At 43.3% G+C, this 24,078-nt stretch overlaps 1 protein-coding gene across 2 annotated transcripts in view; it reads right to left on the bottom strand.

Moving 5' to 3' along the window:
- BTBD2 (BTB domain containing 2) overlaps positions 1–24,078 on the bottom strand; it is a 510,757-nt gene that overhangs the window by 194,985 nt on the left and 291,694 nt on the right. For both annotated transcript variants that reach the window (XM_040417771.1, XM_040417770.1), the window contains 2 exons: positions 14,238–14,430; positions 13,427–13,514 (listed from right to left, as the gene is read on the bottom strand). In XM_040417771.1, coding sequence (XP_040273705.1) covers positions 13,427–13,514; positions 14,238–14,430 — 281 coding nt within the window. The remainder of the gene's footprint in view (positions 1–13,426; positions 13,515–14,237; positions 14,431–24,078) is intronic.

Here is a 24,078-nt window from a genome sequence, read left to right as displayed (position 1 = left end):
AGCACGAGCTGCAGTGGAGTAGACACCTCAAAAACCAAGAAAGGTCTCTGGCTCCTCCTGCTTCCTCTTCTGCTGCAGTCTCGGCCTCTTCATCCACCTCTGGAGTGACAGTGCCACCTGCCACCCCGCAAACAGAGAATCTGCCAGCAACACCAACACCTGGGTCACCAAGCATCTCCACAATGTCCCACGGAAGCTTTCAGCTCTCCATCTCCCAAACGCTGGAGAGGAAGAGGAAGTACCCCCCTACCCACCCACGATCCCTAGACCTGAATGCCAGCATTTCTAAATTACTGGCCTTTTAAATGCTGTCATTCCGTGTGGTGGAGATGGATAGTATTAAAGGCCTTATGGCGGTGGCTGTCCCACAGTGCGTCGTGCCCAGCCGCCACTACTTTTCAAGTCGAGCCATCCCTTCCCTGCACAACCAAGTAGGGGACAAAATCAGGTGTGCACTGCGCAACGCCATCTGTGGCAAGGTGCACCTGACTATGGATACGTGGACCAGTAAGCACGGTCAGGGCTGTTATATCTCCATGGCCAACACAAGAACAAAACCAATAACCCCAAAGAAAGATGGGAGACTCACATATAAAATATATGTAATTTATTAGGACATAACCAAATAACGAACAATATACAAGACATAAGGCACAGGTGTACAGGAGGGGGGGAGACCTCATGTAAGGAGGTCAGATACAACCTCTCTCCCAAACACCCAGCTGGCAGTTGCACCTCAACGTACGTTTTACCTGGAGAGGCTTCGTCAGAGGCTTTCACCTGGAGAGACCTCCTGACGAAGCCTCTCCAGGTGAAACGTACGTCGAGGTGCAGCTTCTGGTCACACGCCCTGGGTCCAGCATATCATGGGTAATATAGGTTTAGTTGTTTTGCTCAGTTAGTTGTTATATTCCTATTACCATCTGCACTTGGCACACTTGCCTCTGTCTGTATCATACAGCTCAATGGCTATGTGCATACCTCATGCGGCCATCCCAGGTCTGTGGGTGGGCTAGTTTGCCTTGTGCCATTTGTATCTTTTAATTTCATTTACTTTTTCTGTGCATACAGCATACATACCAGCACATGTTACTTTGAGTGAACCTACAGTTCTCAATTTTCATGCTTATGTATACCTAGGGCTGTGACCTCTTTTCCCTGCCAGCTGGGTGTTTGGGAGAGAGGTTGTATCTGACCTCCTTACATGAGGTCTCCCCCCCTCCTGTACACCTGTGCCTTATGTCTTGTATATTGTTTGTTATTTGGTAATGTCCTAATAAATTACATATATTTTATATGTGAGTCTCCCATCTTTCTTTGGGGTTTTTGGTTTTGTTCTTGTGTTGGCTTAGTATATTATACTAGACCCCAGTGCTATTCACACATTATATGTGAGTTTTTTCTTATAAGTTGGTCTAACCGTTATATCTCCATAACAGCACACTGGGTAAATGCAGTGGCAGCTGGGCCTGAGGCGGATAGCAGTTTGGGGCATGTCCTTCCCCCACCGAAGATTGCAGGGCGCTTCAGTTTGTCTCCTGTTGCTTCCTCCTCCTACTCTGCTTGCTCATCCTCTACCAGCTCCTCATCCGGTCAGCGTAACACCTTCACCACCAACTTCAGCACAACCAGGGGTAAACGACAGCAGGCAGTTTTAAAACTTATCTGTTTAAGGGACAAACCCCACACCGCGCAGGAGCTGTGGACGGGCCTTGAACAACAGACCGATGAGTGGTTTGTGCCAGTCAGCCTCAAGCCCGGCCTGGTGGTGTGCGATAATGGGCGAAATCTTGTAGCAGCTCTGGGACGAGCCGGTTTGACGCACATCCCTTGCCTGACGCATGTGCTGAATTTGGTGGTGCAGATTCCTTAAAAAATACCCCGATATGTCAGAGCTGCTGCATAAAGTGTGGGCCGTCTGTGCGCGCTTTCGGCATTCTCACCCTGCTGCTGCTCGCCTGTCAGCACTGCAGCGTAACTTCGGCCTTCCCGCTCACCGCCTCATATGCAATGTGCCCACAAGGTGGAACTCCACCTTGCACATGCTGGCCAGACTGTGCGAGCAGCAGCAGGTGATAGTGGAGTTTTAACTGCAGCACGCACGGGTGAGACGCTCGGCAGAACAGCACCACTTGACCACCAATGACTGGGCCTCCATGCGAGACCCGTGTTTCTTGTTGTGCTGTTTTGAGTACTCCACCAACATGGCCAGTGCCGATAACGCCGTTCTAAGCGTTACTATCCCACTTCTATGCCAATTTGAAAAAACGCTCCTGGCGATGATGGAAGAGGATGTGGCAAAGGAGGAGGAGGAGGAAGAGGGATCATTTCGGAGTGTTTCCGGACAGTCATTCCCAAGTGGCTCCGAGGGTGGGTTCCTGCACCCACAAACCCAAGGTACACAATTGTCCAGCCAGGGCACAGTTCTCCACAGGAGATGGAGGAGGAGGCACCCAGACCAGCTCATGGCCATCACTGGTGCGTGGATGGGGGATACAGAGGACACAGACGATACACCTCCCACAGAGGACAGCTTTTCGTTGCCTCTGGGCAGCCTGGCACACATGAGCGATTACATGCTGCAGTGTCTCCGCAATGACCGCCGAGTTGCCCACATTCTAACTTGTGCTGATTACTGGGTGGCCACGCTGCTGGATCCCCGTTACAAGGACAACTTAATGTCCCTATTTCCCTCACTGGAGCGTGATCATAAGATGCGCGAGTACAAGCGCACGCTGGTAGATGCGCTGATGGTGGCATTCCCACCTGACAGCAGGGGCACAGTGGAAGCACAAGGCGAAGGCAGAGGACGAGGAAGAGGTCGCCAACGCAGCTGGGGCACCACCAGCACATCATAAGGCAGGGTTAGCATGGCCGAAATGTGGAAAAGCTTTGTCAGCACGCCACAACAACCAGCACCACTAGCTGATATGGAACGTCTTAGCAGGAGGCAGCATTTCACCAACATTGTAGAGCAGTGTGTGTGCACACGCCTACACGTACTGAATGACGGGTCCGCCCCCTTCAACTTCTGGGTCTCCAAATTGGGCACATGGCCTGAGCTTGCCCTTTACGCCTTGGAGATGCTGGCCTGCCCTGCAGCAAGTGTTATATCTGAACGTGTGTTTAGCACGGCAGGGGGCGTCATCACAGACAAGCGCAGCCGCCTGTCCACAGCCAATGTGGACAAGCTCACGTTCATTAAATAGAACCAGGCATGGATCCCTCAGGACTTGTCCGTACCTTGTGCAGAATAGACCCGTATAACGGCACTAACCAGCCATTGTTATACTGCAGCGCAATTGCTCATTCTTGTATTTTGGATATTTCACACTTAGAGTGTACCCTAATTTTAAAAAATAAAAATAAAACCAAAAACCTGTGTTGGCTTCCTCGTTCTCCTCCACCGCCACTTCCACCTACACCGCTACGTCCACCGCCTCCTCAAACTTCTACTCCATATGGAACTCCACCTCATAAATCTAATTTTTTTATTTATTTGTACGTATTTTATTTTATATCATTTCACTACTTTGTCATTTACATTTTCAGGTGAAATTCACCAATTTTTGGGTGTTTAGTACCACTGCTATACCTAGTAGGCCGGTTAAATAAAAAAAAAATGGTCATTAACATTTTTGGGTGAAATTCACCAATTTTTGGGTGTATAGTACCACTGCTATACCTAGTAGGCCGGTTAAAAAATAAAAAAATTGTCATTTACATTTTCAGGTGAAATTCACCAATTTTTGGGTGTATAGTACCACTGCTATACCTAGTAGGCCAGTTAAAAATAATAAAAAAAAATATTGTTATTAACATTTTCGAGTGAAATAAACCAATTTTTGGGTGTAAAGTACCACTCCTATACCTAGTAGGCCGGTTCAAAATAAATAAATTGTCATTTACATTTTAGGGTGAAATTCACCAATTTTGGTGTGTATAGTACCACTGCTATACCTAGTAGACCGGTAAAAAAATAAAAATAAATTGGCAGTTACATTTTCTGGTGAAATTCACAATTTTTTGGGTGTGATGTACCACTGCTATACCTAGTAGAAAGGTTTAAAAAATATATATTTGTCAGTTAAATTTTTTGGTGAAATTCACCAATTTTTGGGTGTAATATACCCCTCCTCTACCTAGTTGACAACTTAATAAATTTCAATAATTTTTCTGTTACATTCTTGGGTTGACATTATACAATTTTAGACATGGATAAACACCTGCTATGCATAGGTGACAGGGAATAAAATTTTATATATTATTCAGTAATTAATGCGCGCCACATCCTTTCATTCAATGCTTAAACTTTTAATAATTTCTTCCATATTTTAACTCTATAATTTGAAATTTGAAAAAATGAATCCTCCCTTGGATGTGGTCTCTCTTTCTCACACTCCCTCTCCGGCCTGGAACCCTGATTCCCCGCCACTCGTGATCACCATGGTAGGCGCATAAAAGAACATCGAAAGTTGATAGAGCAGATATCAAATTGGATCGTGAACATCACGGGGACGTGCGACATGGTGGGGCAGTAAGTGTGCACAGGCCTACACGAACTGACCGACAGGGGTCAGCCCCTGCAACTTCTGGGTCTCCAAATTGGGCACATGGCCTGAGCTTGCCCTTTACCCCTTGGAGGTGCTGGCCTGCCCTGCAGCCAGTGTATTGTCTGAACGTGTGTTTAGCATGACTGGAGGGGGTTATCACAGGTTATATTTCCCAATGTTTTGGGGTGTACCCTAATTTTAAAAATAAAATTTAAAACCGAATAGCAGTGTAGGCTACCTCCTCCTCAACCTCCTACTCCATATGGACCTCGTCCTCCTAGATCAAGATTTTTATTTTTACCTATTTTATGTTATTTAAAGTCATTTCCATGCTCTTAACCACTTGCCATGCTCTTAACCACATTTTGCTGGCATTTGCAGCCCTCTAGCCCTTTCCATGACATTTTTACAGCCATTTTAGTGCTCAAAAGTTCAGGTCCCCATTGACTTCAATGGGGTTCGGGGTCAAGTTCGGGTCCAGAACTCAAACTTTTTTCTCAATTTCGGCCGAACCCGAACATCCAGGTGTCCGCTGGACTCTAGTTAGGAATAAAAATTATATTAATGGTGTTGTGTTTTTATTAAGAATATAATTGGTTAAAAGATTTACATTGAAAAAGATACCCATGCATTGCTATTATTTAATGTGTTGCAGTATGAAGACAATGATCTCTATTAGGGTCCATTCACATGTCCGCAATTTCGTTCCGCATTTTGCGGAACGCAATTGCGGACCCATTCATTTGTATGGGGCTGCAGGGTCCGCATTTTCGTTACCGAAAAAAATAGAACATGTCCTATTCTTGTCCGCAATTGCGGACAAGAATAGGAATATTCTATTAGTGCCGGCAATGTGCGGTCTGCAAAATTCGGAACGAACATTGCCGCTGTATGCGTTTTGCGGATCCGTACTTATAAAAATATGTATTTTTGTTTCGAAGTATTAGTAATATTAATGTTAATATTCAGCTAGTTAGATCAGGTTTAGGATTTTATAGAAGTCTATTTTGCTGTGGCAGAAGACCTCTAGGATACCATTGGAAAGTGTTAGTTAACTCCTTAAGGACACAGCCATATTTCACCTTAAGGAGCAGGCCATTTTTTGCAAATCAGACCAGTGTCACTTTAAGTGGTGATAACTTTAACACGCTTTGACTTATCCAGGCCATTCTGAGATTGTTTTTTCATTACATATTGTACTTCATGAAACTGGTAAAATGATGTAAAAAAAAAAAAATAAATCTTTTTTATTTATAAAAAAATACCAAATTTCCAAAATTTGGGAAAAAATTGCTAATTTCCAAGTTTCAATTTCTCTACTTCTATAATACATACTAATAGCTCCAAAAATAGTTATTACTTGTCATTCCCAAAGTGATCCAAACATAAAGTAGACATATGGGGAATGTAATTTTAGTTTTTGGGGACGTTACAAGGCTTAGAAGTTTAGAAGCAAATCTTGAAATTTTTCAGAAATTTTCAAAAACACAATTTTTAGGGACCAGTTCAGGTCTGAAGTCACTTTGAGAGGCTTGCATAATAGAAACCACCCAAAAATAGAAACTACAACCCTCAAGGTATTCAAAACTGATTTTACAAACGTCGTTAACCCTTTAGGTGTTTCACAAGAGTTAATGGCAAATGAAGATAAAATTTCAGAATTTTCCATTTTAATCCATTTTTTCCAGTAACAAAGCAAGGGTTAACAGCCAAACAAAATGCTATATTTATTGCTTTGATTCTGTAGTTTGCAGAAACACCCCATATGTGGCCGTAAACTACTGTACGGGCACACGGTAGGACGTAGAGGGAAAGGTGCACCGTGTAGTTTTTGGAAGGCAGATTTTTCTGGACTGGTTTATTTACACCATGTCCCATTTGAAGCCCCCCTGATGCACCCCTAGAGTAGAAACTAAATAAAAGTGACCCCATTTTGGAAACTACGGGATAAGGTGGCAGTTTTGTTGGGACTATTTTAGGGTACATATGATTCTTGGTTTATCTATATTACATTTTTGTGAGGCAAGGTTACCAAAAATAGAAATTCAGAAATTTCATCTCGATTTGCCATAAACTGTTGAGGATCACCTAAAGGGTTAATAAAGTTTGTAAAATCAGTTTTGAATACATTGAGGGATGTAGTTTCTTAGATGGGGTCGCTTTTATGGAGTTTCTACTCTGGGGTTGCATTAGGGGGGCTTTAAATTGGACATGGTGTAAATAAACCAGTCCAGCAAAATCTGCCTTCAAAAAACCACACGGCGCACCTTTCCCTCTATGCCCTACTGTGTGCCCGTACAGTAGTTTACGGCCACATATGGGGTGTTTCTGCAAACTACAGAATCGGGGCAATAAATATAGCATTTTGTTTGGCTGTTAACCTTTGCTTTGTTAGTGGAAAAAAAAAAAGATTAAAATGGAAAATTTGCCAGAAAATTGCTGTTTTGGCACAGTTTTTTTTCTTATTTTTTTGACCGTGTTCATCTGAGGGGTTAGCTTATGGGGTATTTTAATAGAGCAGATTCTTACGGACGCGGCGATACCTAATGTCTCTACTTTTTTATTTATTTATGTTTCACACTATATTATGTTTTTATAAAAAATAAAAAAAACATTTTAGTATCTCCATAGTCTGAGTAATTTTTTATTTTTTTTTAGCCGATTATCCTAAGTAGGGGCTAATTTTTTGCGGGATGAGAGGATGGTTTTATTCGCACTATTTGGGGGGGGGGCATATGACTTTTTGATTGCTTGCTATTATAATTTTTGTGATGTAAGGTGACAAAAAAAAACTTTTTTTTTGCACCGTTTTTATTTTATTTTTTTGACCGTGTTCATCTGAGGGGTTAGGGGGGTATTTTTAAAGAGCAGATTCTTACAGATGCGGCGATCCCCAATATGTCTACTTTTTATTATTTGTTTTACTAAATAATATTTTTTAAATTTAAATTTTTTTTTTTGTTTTAGTGTCTCAAATCTGAGAACCATAGTTTTTTTTATCCGATTGTCAGTGGCTAAATTGGGATATAAATTTAGTACTCCATGGAAGTGTGGTACTCCCTGAAGCAACCAATAATGCAGAGGCCCGGATGATTGGGGCACGTGTCACACTGAGTAGTGGTGTCCTTCCGTATCCCCCTGCTGTGACACACTCTGCACCTTTTTTGGGTCCGTCCCTTCTTTCCAGTATGGGGGACCACACCTGGAAAGTGTTTGCCAGGGACGATCCGGGCGCCTCCAGTTCCCGAGGTACTCCGGCCTGCTCTTTCCCGGTCAGAAAAGATCAGGTCCTTGATGACTGCCTCATAGAACTGAAGGAATGTCCCTGTGTTGCCAGCGCTCCGGGACAGCACAAAAGAGTTGTACAAGGCAACCTGCACCAAGTAGACCACAACTTTTTTGTACCATGCCCGGGTTTTGCGCATGGCGTTATATGGCTTAAGGACTTGATCAGATAGATCAACTCCTCCCATATACGGATTGTAGTCGACGATGCAATCGGGCTTGAGGACCGTTGCCGCGGTACTTCGCACAGGGACAGGGGTGATGCCGTTACCATGAATTGTGGACAGTACAAGGACATCCCTTTTGTCCTTATATCTGACCAGCAACAGGTTTCCACTGGTAAGGGCACGTGTCTCACCCGTGGGGATAGGTACCTGGAGGGGGTGGGTAGGGAGGCCGCGTTGATTTTTCTGCACGGTCCCACAAGCGGACGTGGATCTGGGAGCGAGGGACTGGCGGCGAAAGAACTGGAACAAGGGGATACTAGTATAAAAGTTATCCACGTACAGGTGGTAATCCTCATCTAGCAGTGGGTGCATAAGGTCCCACACAAGTTTCCCGCTAACACCCAAAGTGGGGGGACATTCGGGGGGTTGAATACGGGAATCCCGCCCCTCGTACACACGAAACTTGTAAGTGTACCCGGAGGTACTCTCACAAAGTTTGTACAGCTTCACGCCATACCTCACCCGCTTAGAGGGAACATACTGGCGGAAAAGGAGTCTCCCCTTGAAATCAATGAGAGACTTATGAACCGCGACCTCCCTTCCAGGTACATAGGCCTGTACAAATTTGGCTCCAAAGTGATCGATTACCGGCCTGATTTTGTACAAGCGGTCATAGGCAGGATCACCCTGGGGGGGACATGCTGCATTATCTGAATAATGCAAGCATTTCCGGATGGCCTCAAACCGGGAGCGTGTCATGGCCGTACTGTAAAGTGGGGTCTGGTAGAGGACATCCCCACTCCAGTAATGCCTGACACTAGGTTTCTTGACTAGGCCCATGTGCAGCACGAGGCCCCAAAACATCCTCATCTCGGCTGCACTGACCGGAGTCCAGCCACCGGGCCTAGCCAAAAAGGAGCCCGGGTGATGAGCAACGAACTGTTGGGCGTACAGGTTTGTCTGCTTTACCATCAGATTTACAAAGTGGTCACTGAACAAAAGACTAAAATAGTCATATTCAGTGAAGCCCACTGTGGAAATCTGGATTCCTGGTTGGCTTACAAAATCAGGAATCACAGCCTCATAACGCTCTGGGGTATACCAGATAAGTTCACCGGCAGGGGGCTCCGGTGAATTTAACTGGTGGGCCGGAAAACTAGTATGAGTCCCAGAGCTGCTCGTACAAGGGTGGGCAACAGGGTCCCTAGCATGGCGGTCCCCTTGCTCCGCCGCCTTGGGGGCTCATCATCATCGCTAGATGATGAGGAGGACGCGGATGACAAAAGGAAAGTGGGATCATCCTCGTCCTCACTGGGACTCTCGGACTCTGAGGCAATCTGGGCGTATGCCTCCTCGGCCGAGAACATCCGGCGGGCCATAGGGGAGTGTGTGTGTGCGTGTGGAAAACTTTATTTGAAGTGCGTGTGTGTGGGGGCACGGGTGTTCGCGAGCTCAACCTAAAACCTAACAGACAAAAAAAATAATAAAAAAAGAATAACTAAAAAAAAGGGAAAAAAATAGAAAGAAAATTTATATCTAAATCGCTGATCAACTGTCCGAAGTTGATCAGCGGTGGGGTGTGCGATGCGTCAACAGTGGCCGGAGGCTAAGAGTGCCGGACACAGTCAGCGTACGCAGAAAAAAAAAATAACTGCTTGCGCTCAAAAAAAAGTTGTGGGGGGGAGGCAGGGGGCCAAGCTGCAGCACCCCTGGGGGGTCTAGGGTCACACAGCTGTACTGTGGACCCCAGACACCCGATTTAGTGTGATGCAATCAAAAAAATTTATTTCTTTTTTCTTCTCACTAACATTCCCTAAAATATCCCTGCCTAACCTAACTTTTCCCTAACCTTTCCCTAATTACCTGGGTTCTAGGGCACAGATGGGGGTACTGGGGTGCTGGCTGGAGATCCGTGCAGCTTTGGCGATCCGACGTGCAGCGCTCCTCTCTCCTCGGCTCCCGGACACAAAAAAAGGAGGAGAGGAGCGTTGCGGTAATTTGAACCTCCCGCCCGCCCAGTGAGAGCAATCCTGAGAGGTGATGTCACCATCACCGCTCAGGATCGTGATTGGTGGTGTATTATCACACCACCGATCACCATCCTGTTCCGGGTTATCGGGTCCCCAGAGACCTGAATAACCCGGAAACGCAGCAAACCGCAGGTCTGAATTGACCTGCGGTTTGCTGCGATCGCCGACATGGGGGGGGGTCACAGGACCCCCCGGCACATTGAGCCAAGGTGGCTGCTCATTGATTTGAGCAGGCACCGGGTTCCGATCACCGCCCGCCACGCGGCGATCGGAACTATACATGACGTACCGGTACGTCATGTGTCCTTAAGTACCGGGACAACATGCCGTACCGGTACGTCATGTGTCCGGAACAGGTTAAATACAGTGTTGGACCAACAAAAGTGCCAAGGACTTGTTGAAAAGTCCAGGGGCTGCCTAAGTCAATGACACCAGGTGTGCTAAGACACAGTTTTCAGTGACCTGTCACCCAACAAGAAAAGTCTTCAACCACTGGTCTGCATTGCTGAACAAGGCCTTGCTGCTCATACTACAGCTGTCCAGGGGTGGACCTCAAAGGTAATCATCTGCCCAAGGCTTCCTGACCAACCAGCAGGTCTGATGAAACGATCTGCAGACTAGTGAGGGGAGGAGGTACTTGTGTCAAAGCTCCTCCTACATGTGGGCTGCCATCTTGACTCACAAGTCCGGCGATGCACAGGTAAGCCCTTACCTGTGCCTGTGCCGGGAGCCGGTCTGAAAAAAATGCGGTCACCGGGAGCAGGCAGTTCTGAGAACAGCCCGATGAAGGCCCCAGGAGGCTGTTCTCGGAAGTGCCTGCTCCCGGTGACCGCATTTGTTTTCAGACCGGCTCGCGGCACAGGAACAGGTAAGAGCTTACCTGTGCATCGCCGGACTTGTGAGTCAAGATGGCAGCCCGCATGTGTTCGTTGGCGAACACTGGGAACTGGCCATCACTGCTGTCTGACACACACTGATAAGGGGCTCTAAGATCAGCACTGTTGTTACACCTGCAAAACCCCTTTCACATAAATAAGGAGGGGTCATAGACTGAACTTTGTAACAACACAAAAAAACGGGCCATGCAGGTGAACAAGAAATTGACAATTGACTTTGCACCAGAGACTTTGTTATCCAAGAAGTGAAGAAGTGAAGAAGATCTCAGTGACATGCTTCTTGTTAGTCCAACACACAGTTTTTTTTGTTTGGTTTTTTTTAGACATCCAATGGTCCCGAAGTAGCTTTCTGTCAAATACTAGGCTATGTAGAATAGGTTCTGATATTGGGTGTTGAAAATAAATTAAAGTGAAAGAACCAGGGGTGGAGTGTATTGTAAGGGTATTTTTAAGTGACTGACTGGTTCTCCCCTTTAATTCTGTTTAATACTCTGTTTAAAAGTTTATAGGTTTTCCTTGTAATGAAGTGGGTTAGAGATAGTACCCATCCCCCATTGTGCTGATAAGACCACATTTCTGAGTGATCTCAGAGACATGCGTGCTGCACACTGGAGGAGGGGGCAAACAGGTTAAAACATTATGACACACATTCACTTAGCAGACTCCACCAGGTTCTCCATTTTAGGTAGGATGTGGTTATGATTGCCCTATCTCTCTTGTACACCCTGGGGTGTCGTTCATGTGTTATAACTGGGTAGACAGCCATGGACTATAGCATGATCGACAGAGTCTCCACCCCATTTAGGCTAGTGATATTTATTTACTCTTTATTATTCTGTGTGTGATTTCTTTGTGTTATCGTATATTTAATTACTTAGTAAATATATTTATTCACGTAGCCTGCGTAAGCTTATTCATTCTCAAATCTTTTAAATTCACTTTACGTTACAAGTGTGAACTCAGCCTTACTTTTGTTATATTTGAAATAATATATAGACACACACTGTGCATATATGAAAAACTATGTGTATATACTATATATCACTTGAATTCTTCCACATTTTTTTTAATGTTACATGGTTTCTAAACCAAATAAAAATCTAAAAATAAACTAAATAAAAATCTGGAAAGTGTGTCGTGCCTTTGTATTCAGCCCCCCCCCCCCCCCCCCCCCCGAGTCAATACTTTGTAGGACTAGGCCTGAAGTTTTTGGCCATTTTTCTTTGCAAAATAGCTCAAGCTCAGTCAGATTGGATGGAGAGCGTCTGTGAAGAGCAATTTTCAAGTCTTCTCAAAGATTCTCAATTATATTTAGGCCTGGATATTAACTTGACCATGCTAACACATGAATATGCTTTGATCTAAACCATTGTAGTTCTATTTAGGGCTGTTGTCCTGCTGGAAGGTGAACCTCCGCCCCAGTCTCAAGTCTTTTGCAGCCTCTACATAGTTTCCTCCAGGATTGCCTTGTAATTAGAGCCATCCATCTTACCATCAACTCTGACCAGCTTCCCTGTGCCTGCTGAAGAAAAGCATCCCCTCAGCATGATGCTGCCATCACCATGTTTCACAGTGGGGATGGTGTGTTCAGGGTGATGTGCAGTGTTAGTTTTCCGCCACACAAAGGGGTTTGTATTTATGCCAAAAAGTTCAACTTTAGTCTTATCTGACCAAAACACCTTCTTCCACATGTTCTACATGGCTTGTGGCAAACTGCAAACGGACTTCATATGACTTACTTTCAAAAAATGGCTTTGCTTTTGCCACTCTTCCATAAAGGCCAGATCTCCCACTTGACATGTGGATCTCTGCAGCTCCTCTAGAGTGACCATGGGCCTCTTGGCTGCTTCTCTAATTAGTGCTTTTTCTCCTTGCCTAGGCTGTCAGTTTAGGTAGATGTCATGTCTTTGTAGGTTTGAAGTGTGTCATATTCCTTCCTGTTTTGGATGATGGATTGAACAGTGCTCTATGAGATGTTCAGGACTTGGGATATTTTTTTTTTAGAACCTAACACAGATTTTGCTTTACACTTCTCTACAACTGTATTCCTGACCTGTCTTGTGTGTTTCTTGTTTTTCATGATGGGGTTTGATCACAATGTTAATTTTATCAAAATGTTCACTAACAAACCTCTGAGGCCTTCACAGAACAGCTGTAGTTATACTGAGAATAAATTACACACAGGTGGACTCTATTCACTAATTAGGTGACTTCTGAGGGCAACTGGTCACACTGGATTTTATTTAGGGGCATCAGAGTACAGGGGGCTGAACACAAATGCATGCCATACTTTTCAGGTTTTTATTCATTAAAGACTTTGAAAACCATGTATCCTTTTCTTTTCACTTTACACCTACTGTACTTGCTACTTTGTGTTGGTTAATTTCATAAAATCCCAATAAAATACATTTAACTTTATGGGTGTAATGTAAAAAAATGTGGAAAAGTTTTTCAAAGCACTGTGCATACACACACAAAAAATACATCATTCATACCTGAATATTAACTTGATAGTCTGTTGGACCATGTATTGAACCATAAAGTGCAAACCCCACAACAAATATTCTTCGATTAACGGAAAACCTGAAATTATTACAAAATATAAATAAGTATTATCATTGGAAGTAATTAGTTAAACAGTAACGTATTGATAGAGATCTTTCATAAAACAGTAGTAGATCCTAACAAACCTCCCACGCCTTACTCACATTCTAGCAATCTACCACTCCCCATTCACAACTCCTTCTGCCTTCCATCAGATGTATAAGTCAGGAGTATTTCCTAACATACACTGTACCTTCAACAGCAAGGCTCCAACACAAATCTAAGTATAGGTATACAGTGGTGTAGAACACAAACAGGCTTCCATTTTATATAGACAAGATGAAAACACAGCTAAATGTTTAAAATCCTCTAAAAAATAACATTTGATGTAAAATAGTAAAACAAGACAGGGAAGAGAAGGGGGAATCAGATTGTGGTCTCTGTTCCACAGCCTGTGTATGAGACTGAATGAGAAGATGCAGCTCACTGGTAAGAGCACATGGAGCAGCTCTTTAGATTTACACCCATTCATCAGTTTCTTGGTGAGGAAATGCATATTTACAGAAATGATGGAGAGGGGAGAAAAGAGACCCAAAATATGCATGTCAGAATCCTTTTAGGCTACACAACCTATAAAATACAGCTTTGGGATTGTAAATTATTTACTGTATTTTTAGCAACAGTTACGCTTTAATACTCAGGTCATGGAGAAGTTAATAAACAAGCAGCTTTTTATATATTTAGTGACTTAAAATACAGTACCTTATTCGATCACTGGTGCCACTGTAGCCCCATCGACTTTCTACCTGCTGGAAACGGTTAATATTACATTCTTTCCCACGCAAACAACACCTTGGCCTATCTATGAACTCTACTCGAGGTTTAGGGTTTACAGTAAAGTGCAGGAAAAGACTGACCACCTCCCGGTCAGTGAGTATGCCTGACTGAGCTGGGCCTAAAAAAGAAATAAAATTATGAGAGTGAAGTTATAGATATATTTAAGAGGCCAATTAATAAACACCTTAAATACCTTTAACAAAAAATATTAACAGATTACACAAAGCGTATCTACACTTTAAGATGAATTTTCCAGAATAAGCTGCCATGTGTGGGTACATGAAGAATTATATGACTTGTGTATGCCATTTTTTTGAAGTTACCCTCCAATCTAGGCCTCATTTCTAATTGTTCTCCTTGAGACAATGGTGGATGCAAGCTGTTGTTTCCTATACAATGCACAGAGAGAGGATGCTCCCAAACTCTCACTCACTCCCAAGCACCATACCGGACATAATGGAGAAGGACTGAGCAGCAATGATGTGAATAAAGCACTTGTGGAAAGATAGAATACTCCGCAACAGCCTCTGTGTCAGTGCCTCTCTCACTGCAGTTCACTTCTCCTCCCCTCTCCATAGAATTCTATGGGTAGCTATAATTTGATCCTTTAGTGAGCTGACAGTCCATGGATTCAGCAAATAATTCGGATAGAATGCTTGTTTTGTGGGAGGGGAGGTGTAAATGAGCGGATAACTTGAGAAAATAATATAAGAAACTTTTTAATATATCTTCGCTTTCGGTGTCATCGATTTATGTTAATTTGTGTGAAAATTTAGGGCCCTTTTACAAGAGTCGATAGAGCAACAGTGATTGGGAATAAGTCAGTTAATTTCCACTCAGCTGTATATACATGCAGCAATAATTAATTGATATTACAAAAGTTCTATTGTTTGCTGGTAGCAAAGCCCTGTGACATGCTGCCAACAAATGAGTATTTTTGATGCCACATGAAAGATGTGATCAATCTAAAAATTTGTGTTGGCTTGTTAATCAGGTGATCAACGGCACCTGTATATGGGCAATTATCTGGAACAAGCATTCGTATGTTAGTTTCCGATAAAAGCCCCAATCCTCGGCCCGCAGTGACCATTTAAACAGAATGCATTATTAAATATATATATATATTTTTAAAATGAAAACAAGATATTGACCCTTTTAACCTCTTCTATCCCAGGCCAGTTTTCACCTGCCGTGTCACGTTTTGTGGTAATAACTTTGAATGGCGTTACTTATCTTATTGATTCTGAGATTGTTTTCTAGTGACACATTGTATTTCATTATAGTGGTAAAGGTGGGTCAATATTTTTTAAAAAAAATATAAATAAAAAATATTTCAGAAAATTTGAAAAAAACTTCAATTTTCAAATATGAATTTCTCTACTTTTAAGACAGTACTACCTCATAAAATAGTTATCAATCAACATTCCTCATATGTCTAGCTTATGTTGGCATTATTCTGTAAAAGTCTTTTTTTTTTTTAAAGGACACTAGAAGGCTTAGAATTTTAGAAGTAATTTTTAAAATTTTCAAGAAAATTTCCAAAACCGTTTTTTAAGAACCAATTCAGTTATAAAGTGATTTTGAGGGGCTTACAAAATAGAAACCACCAATAAACGACCCCATTTTGGAAACTACACCCCTAAAATTATTAAAAACTGATGTTACAAACTTTTCTAACCCTTGAGGCATTCAACAAGAGTTAAAGAAAAATGGAGGTGTTATTTCAAAATAATTTTTTTGCAGTTTTTTTTTATGTTAATCCATTTTTTCCTGTAACACAGCAAGGGTTAACAGCAAAATAAACCACATATTCTGTAAACCTTGTTTCTGTAAACTGAAACACCCCATATGTGGTCGTATACTGCTCTAAGGCCACATAGGCAGTGGTCAGAAGGGAAGGAGCGCTATCTGGTTTTTGGAGGGCAGATTTTATTGGAATGGTTTTTGGAAGCCATGTTTTTGAAGAGACCCTGAGGTCGCCCTACAGTGGAAACCACCAAAAAGTGACTGCATTTTGGAAACCATACCCCTCAAGAAATTTAGTAAGGCGTGTACTGTACTTTTATGGAATTTAGAAACACTTGGCTGTGAAAATAGGAAATGTAATTTCTTCCATAAAAAATTTTCATTTTCATATGTTGTAACAGGAGAAAAGCACCCCATAAATTTGTTACCCATTTTCTCCTAAATATGACAACATCCCATATGTGGTCGTAAGCTGCCATTTGGGCACACTGCAGGACTCAGAAGGGAAGAAGCACCATAAGGCTTTTACAGCACAGATTTTGATGGATTGGTTTACGGGCACCATATTGCTGCAGGAACAATCCATGGGGTACCAGCTATTTTCTGACAAACATACATTTTTCTACATGTGAGGACTTATTTTTTGCAGGATGAGTTGCCATCATTATCGGTTCTATTTTGGGGCACATACAACTTTTAGATCACTTTTTATTTTGCTTTTTGGGAAGCAGGATAAAGAAATGCAATAATTATGCCATTGGTTTTCGGGTTTAGTTATTGTGGCATAAACTGTGTTGGAAAAATGACATGTTATCTTTATTCTGATTGTCAGTATGATGATTATATAAAGTATATATTTTTATGTTTTACCACTTTTAGGCCTCATGCACACATACGTGGACCACAGTCCGTGAAAACCTGGCCTGCTGTCCTGTTGAGTGGAAGAGCGCACGGCGTCATTGGTTGCTATGATGCCGTGCGCTTCGTGCTGCCGCCACTGTACAGTATTACACTCTTATGATCTATACGAGTGTATTACTGTACAGCGGCAGCAGCACTCAGCAAGACTGGTTTTCATGGACCGTGGTCCACGTATGTGTGTGCATGAGTCCTTAAACAAAGCATTTTTATAAAGAAAAATCATGTTTCTGAATGGCCATAATTTTTTCATTTTTTGCACGATTGTCTTATGTGGGGGCTCATTTTTTGTGGGATGAGGTGGCGTTTTCATTGGTACCATTTTGGGGTACATAGGACTATTTGATCACTAAATACCAGAGAGAGTGCTGGTACCCTCCTCACACCCCGTACATGCCACAGTCAGTGCTGACCACGACACAGAAGGGGTTAATGCGCCAGTATCGGTGCATTCACGGTTGCTGGTGTATACAGCAGAGGCACAGTTGTCAGGAACAGCAGGACACCTGCTGCTGATTGATGGGGGGAGGGGGGCAGCTCCTGCACCTACCAGACATATACATTGCTGAGCGGCAAGTCGTGTCCCGCAGCACTATACAGGTACAACGCTGGTCGGGAAGAGGTCAAGACCTGCCCATTTTTAATCTTCCTGACCCTGCTTAATTTTGCACATCTTGAATGAAGTAAATTCAGTACTCCAATAATGTGTGAAATAAGTAGTAGGATGTGCACATCCTCCAGCAGCATTCCGCCATGTGGAGCATGCAGCTCTCCATTCTCTAAGGCCATGATTAAGGTTCGGGAAGGACTAAAATGTTGGCCAGAATTTACTATGAAATGCTGGCTGAATTAAAGGGGTTATCTTATGAATTATAATAAATAAAAAATAAATTACGTATCTTAGGCTACTTTCACACTTGCGGCAGGACAGATCCGACAGGCTGTTCACCCTGTCGGATCCATCCTTCCGCTATTTCGCTGTGCCGCCGCTCCATCCCTATTGACTATAATGGGGACGGGGGCGGAGCTCCGGCGCAGTACGGCAGTTTGCGGTGAGAGGACGCCAGACTAAAAAGTCGGACATGCAGGAATTTTAGTCCCGAATTTTAGTTTCGCTGTGCACTGCCGTGCTGCGCCGCAGCTCCGCCCCCGTCCCCATTATAGTCGGATCCGACAGGGTGAACAGCCTGTCGGATCCGTCCTGCCGCAAGTGTGAAAGCACCCTTACAGTACATGACAATTTATTTCTAACAAGTTTAGAGCCAGCCCTGTAACTCAAATAGATCCACAGAGCTCCCATTTATTGGTCCAATTGCTCTGCTAGAGTTATTTCAAGCTGGCAGCTTTGGGGGAGTGGGTGTCTTTTCTGCTGCAGCTGAAGGATGGAACCGAGCATGTGCTTCCATCTCAGTGAGCTAGATAAAGAATTTTGAAAAAGGGTATACAGAAGTTGGCCCTATACAGATAGATTTCAGTGAATAACTGAGCGGCTATACAAAGTTTTTTTTACTACATGCAATTACAAAAATATTCTGATCCAGGTGCTGGTTTGAAAAAAGTTTTTCGTGGGACAACCCCTTTAATAAAAGTACTATCTTGGTCATTTACAAACAGATATACCACTTTTTATTGTATATTTGTTGCAGATTGCAGCACAAAGGTTCTTTTTGCAAATCTGATGTGTCACTTTATGTGGTAATAACTTTGGAAAGCTTTTTCTTATCCAGGCCATTCTAAGATAGTTTTTTTCATGACACATTGTAGTTCACGTTAGAGGTAATTTTGATTAATTATGTTTTAACTTTATTACACTTTATTTATAAAAAAAAATCCCAAATTTACAGAACATTTTGAAAGATCTATTTTTTAAATTTCTCTGCTTTTAAGACTGATAGTGATACCTCAAAACAATTGTTCTTAATTAACATTCACCATACATCTAATTTATGTTGGCATCATTTTGTAAATATCACTTTATTTTTTTAAACGTTAGAAGGCTTAGAATTTTAGAAGCAATTTTTCAAAACAAAATTCCAAAAGCGACTTTTTAAAAGGACCAATTCAGTTATTGTGACTGAGGGGCTTACATAAAAGAAATCACCCATAAATGACCCCTCAAATTATTCAAAACTGATTTTACTAAGGCCTCATGCACACGACCGTTGTGTGCATCCGTGGCCGTTGTGCCGTTTTCCGTTTTTTTTTGCGGACCCATTAACTTTCAATGGGTCCGTGGAAAAATCGGTAAATGCACCGTTTTGCAGCCGCATCCGTGATCCGGGTTTCCTGTCCGTCAAAAAAATATGACCTGTCCTATTTTTTTGACGGACAACGGTTCACGGACCCATTCAAGTCAATGGGTCCGTGAAAGAACACGGATGCACACAAGATTGGCATCCGCGTCCGTAGGTTACTTTCATACAGACGGATCCGAAGATCCGACTGCATAAAAGCTTTTTCAGAGATGAGTTTTCACTTCGTGAAAACTCATATCCGACAGTATATTCTAACACAAAGGTGTTCCCATAGTGATGGGGACGCTTCTAGTTAGAATATACTACGAACTGTGTACATGACTGCCCCCTGCTGCCTGGCAGCACCCGATCTCTTACAGGGGGCTGTGATCCGCACAATTAACCCCTCAGGTGCTGCACCTGAGGAGTTAATTGTGCATATCATAGCCCCCTGTAAGAGATCAGGGGCTGCCAGGCAGCAGGGGGCAAACCCCCCTCCCTCCCCAGTTTGAATATCATTGGTGGCCAGTGTGCGCCCCCCCCCCTCCCTCCCTCTATTGTATTATCATTGGTGGCCAGTGTGCAGCCTCCCCCGGCCCCCCTCCCTCCCTCTATTGTAATATCATTGGTGGCCAGTGTGCGGCCTCCCCCCCCTTTATTGTATTATCATTGGTGGCCAGTGTGCGGCCTCCCTCTATTGTATTATCATTGGTGGCCAGTGTGCGCCCCCCCCCGGCCCCCCTCTATTGTATTAATATCATTGGTGGCCAGTGTGTGGCCTCCCCTCTCCCCCCCTCCTTCCCCCGATCATTGGTGGCAGCGGAGGGTTCCGATCGGAGTCCCAGTTTAATCGCTCTGGGGCTCCGATCGGTAACCATGGCAACCAGGACGCTACTGCAGGCCTGGTTGCCATGGTTACTTAGCAATATTACAATATTAGAAGCATCATACTTACCTGCTGCGCTGTCTGTGACCGGCCGGGAGCTCATCCTTACTGGTAAGTGACAGATCATTAAGCAATGCGCCGCACAGACCTGTCACTTACCAGTAGGAGGAGCTCCCGGCCGGTCACAGACAGCGCAGCAGGTAAGTATGATGCTTCTAATATTGTAATATTGCTAAGTAACCATGGCAACCAGGCCTGCAGTAGCGTCCTGGTTGCCATGGTTACCGATCGGAGCCCCAGCGATTAAACTGGGACTCCGATCGGAACTCTCCACTGCCACCAATGATCGGAAGGGGGGGGGGGGGAGAGGGGAGGCCGCACACTGGCCACCAATGATATTACAATAGAGGGAGGGAGGGAGTGGGGGCCGGGGGGGGGCGCACACTGGCCACCAATGATAATACAATAAAGGGGGGGGAGGCCGCACACTGGCCACCAATGATATTACAATAGAGGGAGGGAGGGGGTCGGGGGAGGCTGCACACTGGCCACCAATGATAATACAATAGAGGGAGGGAGGGGGGGGCGCACACTGGCCACCAATGATATTCAAACTGGGGAGGGAGGGGGGTTTGCCCCCTGCTGCCTGGCAGCCCCTGATCTCTTACAGGGGGCTATGATATGCACAATTAACTCCTCAGGTGCAGCACCTGAGGGGTTAATTGTGCGGATCACAGCCCCCTGTAAGAGATCGGGTGCTGCCAGGCAGCAGGGGGCAGTCATGTACACAGTTCGTAGTATATTCTAACTAGAAGCGTCCCCATCACTATGGGAATGCCTCTGTGTTAGAATATACTGTCGGATATGAGTTTCACGATCTAACTCATATCCGACAGTATATTCTAACATAGAGGCGTTCCCATGGTGATGGGGACGCTTCAAGTTAAAATATACCATCGGATTGGAGAAAACTCCGATCTGATGGTATAATAGGGACTCCTGACTTTACATTGAAAGTCAATGGGGGACGGATCCGTTTGAAATTGCACCATATTGTGTCAACGTCAAACGGATCCGTCCCCACTGACTTGCATTGTAATTCAGGACGGATCCGTTTGGCTCCGCACGGCCAGGCGGACACCAAAACGACTTTTTTTTCATGTCCGTGGATCCTCCAAAAATCAAGGAAGACCCACGGACGAAAAAACGGTCACGGATCACGGACCAACGGAACCCTGTTTTGCGGACCGTGAAAAAATACGGTCGTGTGCATGAGGCCTAACTCTGCTAACCCTAGTGTTCCTGAAGAATTAAAGAATAACAGGGGTGAAATTTCAAAAATTCTATTTTTATGCAGATTTTCCATTTTAATTTTTTTCCCCCTAAAGCTTGGTAACATTTTTGATTCACAAGGAGCCACTTCCACAAGGTGGCGGTAACGAGATAGTTCTCTGCTTTGGAGACCCCTCTTAGCATTTTCTGTAACACAGCAAGGGTTTACATAAAAACAAACCTCTATATTATTACCCTGATTCAGCAGTTTACAGAAACACTTCATTTATATGGTCGTAAACTGCTGTATGGGCACACTGCATGGCTCAAAATAGCGCCATATGGTTTTTGGAGGACAGATTTTGCTGGAGTGGTTCTTGGGTGCTATCTCACATTTCAAGAGACTCTGAGGTACACCTACAGTGGAAACCCCGAAAAAGTGACCCCAGTTAGGAAACTACACCACTTAAGGAATTTATCAAAGGGTGTACCAAGCACTTTGACCCTATAGATGTTCCACAAAAATTTACAAACATTTGCCTGTCAAAATGAGAATTTCATTTCTTCCAAAAAAATGTTGCATAAGCCCCAAGGTTTCCATTTTCACACGGTGTAACAGGAAAAAAGCATATGTCACCAGTACATATTACATGGTAAAACACTGGGTAACACAGACATGGAAAAGGATGTAGGCATTTTAGTGAACAGCAAACTAAGCTGTAAAAACCAGTGTCAGGCAGCTGCTGCCAAGGCCAATAAGATAATGGGTTGCAACAAAAGGGGCATAGATGCCCATGATGAGAACATGTTCCTGCCACTTTACAAATAAATAGACAGACAATACATGTAGTACTGTGTACATTTCTGGGCTCCTGTGCACAAGACAGACATACAAAGCTGGAGAGGGCAACTAAAGTAATAACTGGAATGGGGGGACTACAGTACCCAGAAAGCTCAAAATTAGGGTTATTCACTTTAGAAAAAAAGACGACTCGGGGAGATCTAATAACTATGTATAAATATATCAGGGGTCAGTACAGAGATCTCTCTCATCATCTATTTATCCCCAGGACTGTGACTGTGAATTCACTAAAAGAGCTCAAGAGGGGTCTGGATGTATTTCTGGAGTGTAATCATATTACAGGTTATAGCTACTAGAGATGGGTTGTTGATCCAGGAAGTTATTCCGATTGCCTGATTGGAGTCGGGAAGGAACTTTTATCCCCTAAATTGAGGAAAATTGACTTCTACCTCACAGGATAAACTTGAAGCATAACAGTCTGAACTAGATGGACAGATGTCTTTTTTTCAGCTTTATATAAACTATGTTACTATGTTAAACTAAACTACCGTATATGTTGTGATCAACTGCTGTATAGGCCTTCCGCAAGGGAAGAAGTGGTATTTGGTGGGCAGAATTTGCTGGAATGGATTTTGGGCACAATAAAGTTCTTGAGGTACTCTTACAGTGAAATGAGGAGTTTATTTAGGGTGTAGTTGGTGCTTCATAGAATTTAGAAACAATTGGCTGTAAAAACAAAAAAAAATTGTTTTTCCAATAAAATGTTGCTTTAGCCCCCGATTTTTTCATTTTTAGCAAGGGGCAACAGGAGAAAAAGCACTCCACAATTTGATACGTATTTTCTCCTAAATCGGGAAACAACCTATACGTGGTCACACTACTGTACAGAAACAGCTCCGGGCTTAGAAGGGAAGGAGTGTCATATACTGTAGCTTTTGGAGGGCAGATTTTGCTGGAATGGTTTTGGGGGAACCATGTCTCAATTGAAGAGACCCTAAGGTACCCCTACAGTGGAAACCCTCAAACCTTGACAGTTTTTAAAGCAACACCCTTCAAATAATGTATTGAGGGGTGTAGTTAGTGCTTTCATTCCACAGGTGTTTCATAGAATTTAGAAACACTTGAATGTGAAAATTCAAAATTAAATCTTTTCCAATAAAATGTTAGTTTAGCCCCAGATTTTTCATTTGCACAAGAGGTCACAGGAGAAAAAGCACCACATAATTTGTTGCACAATTTCTCCTGAATCTGGCAACACCCTATATGCGTTCATAAAATGGTGTACAGAGACACCTCAGGGCTCAAAAGGGAATGAGTGCCAGATGGTTTTTGGAGGGCAGATTTGGCTGAAATGGTTTTTGAGTGTCATGTCTCATTTGAAGAGACCTTGAGGAACCTTAGAGTGGAAACCCTCAAAAAGTGATCCCTTTTTAGAAACTACAAACTTCAAGGAATTTAATGAGGGGTGTAGTTAGTGATTTGACCCCCACTGGCATTTCATAGAATTTAGAAACAGCTGTGAAAATGAAAAATTACAAAAATTTGTTACCCATTTTCTCCTCAAACTGGCAACACTCAAATATGTTGTCGTAAACTGCTTTTTGGGCACACTGCAGGGTTCAGAAAGGAAAGAGTACCATGTGCATTTTAGGCCTAGTTTAAGCAAATTTACAAAGCACTAGCTGACAACGTCGGAGGCTCTGAGGTTAAATAAAGAAAAATAAACCCTCAAGAAGTGACCCCATTTTGGAAACCACATCCTTCACAGAATTTACCAAGGAGTGTAGTGATCATTTTGACAAAACAGATGTTTTGAAAAAAATTATTCACTGCAATGTGAAAATTGCAATTTTTAAAACGATATGTTATGCCCAGTGTATGTCAGTATGAAAAGCAAGCCCTCTTATT

This window comes from Bufo bufo, chromosome 2 (genome assembly GCF_905171765.1).
Source record: "Bufo bufo chromosome 2, aBufBuf1.1, whole genome shotgun sequence".
Classification (NCBI taxonomy): Eukaryota; Metazoa; Chordata; class Amphibia; order Anura; family Bufonidae; genus Bufo; species Bufo bufo.
Note: the sequence above shows the minus strand (reverse complement) of the source record. Positions and strands in the feature narration are given on the sequence as shown.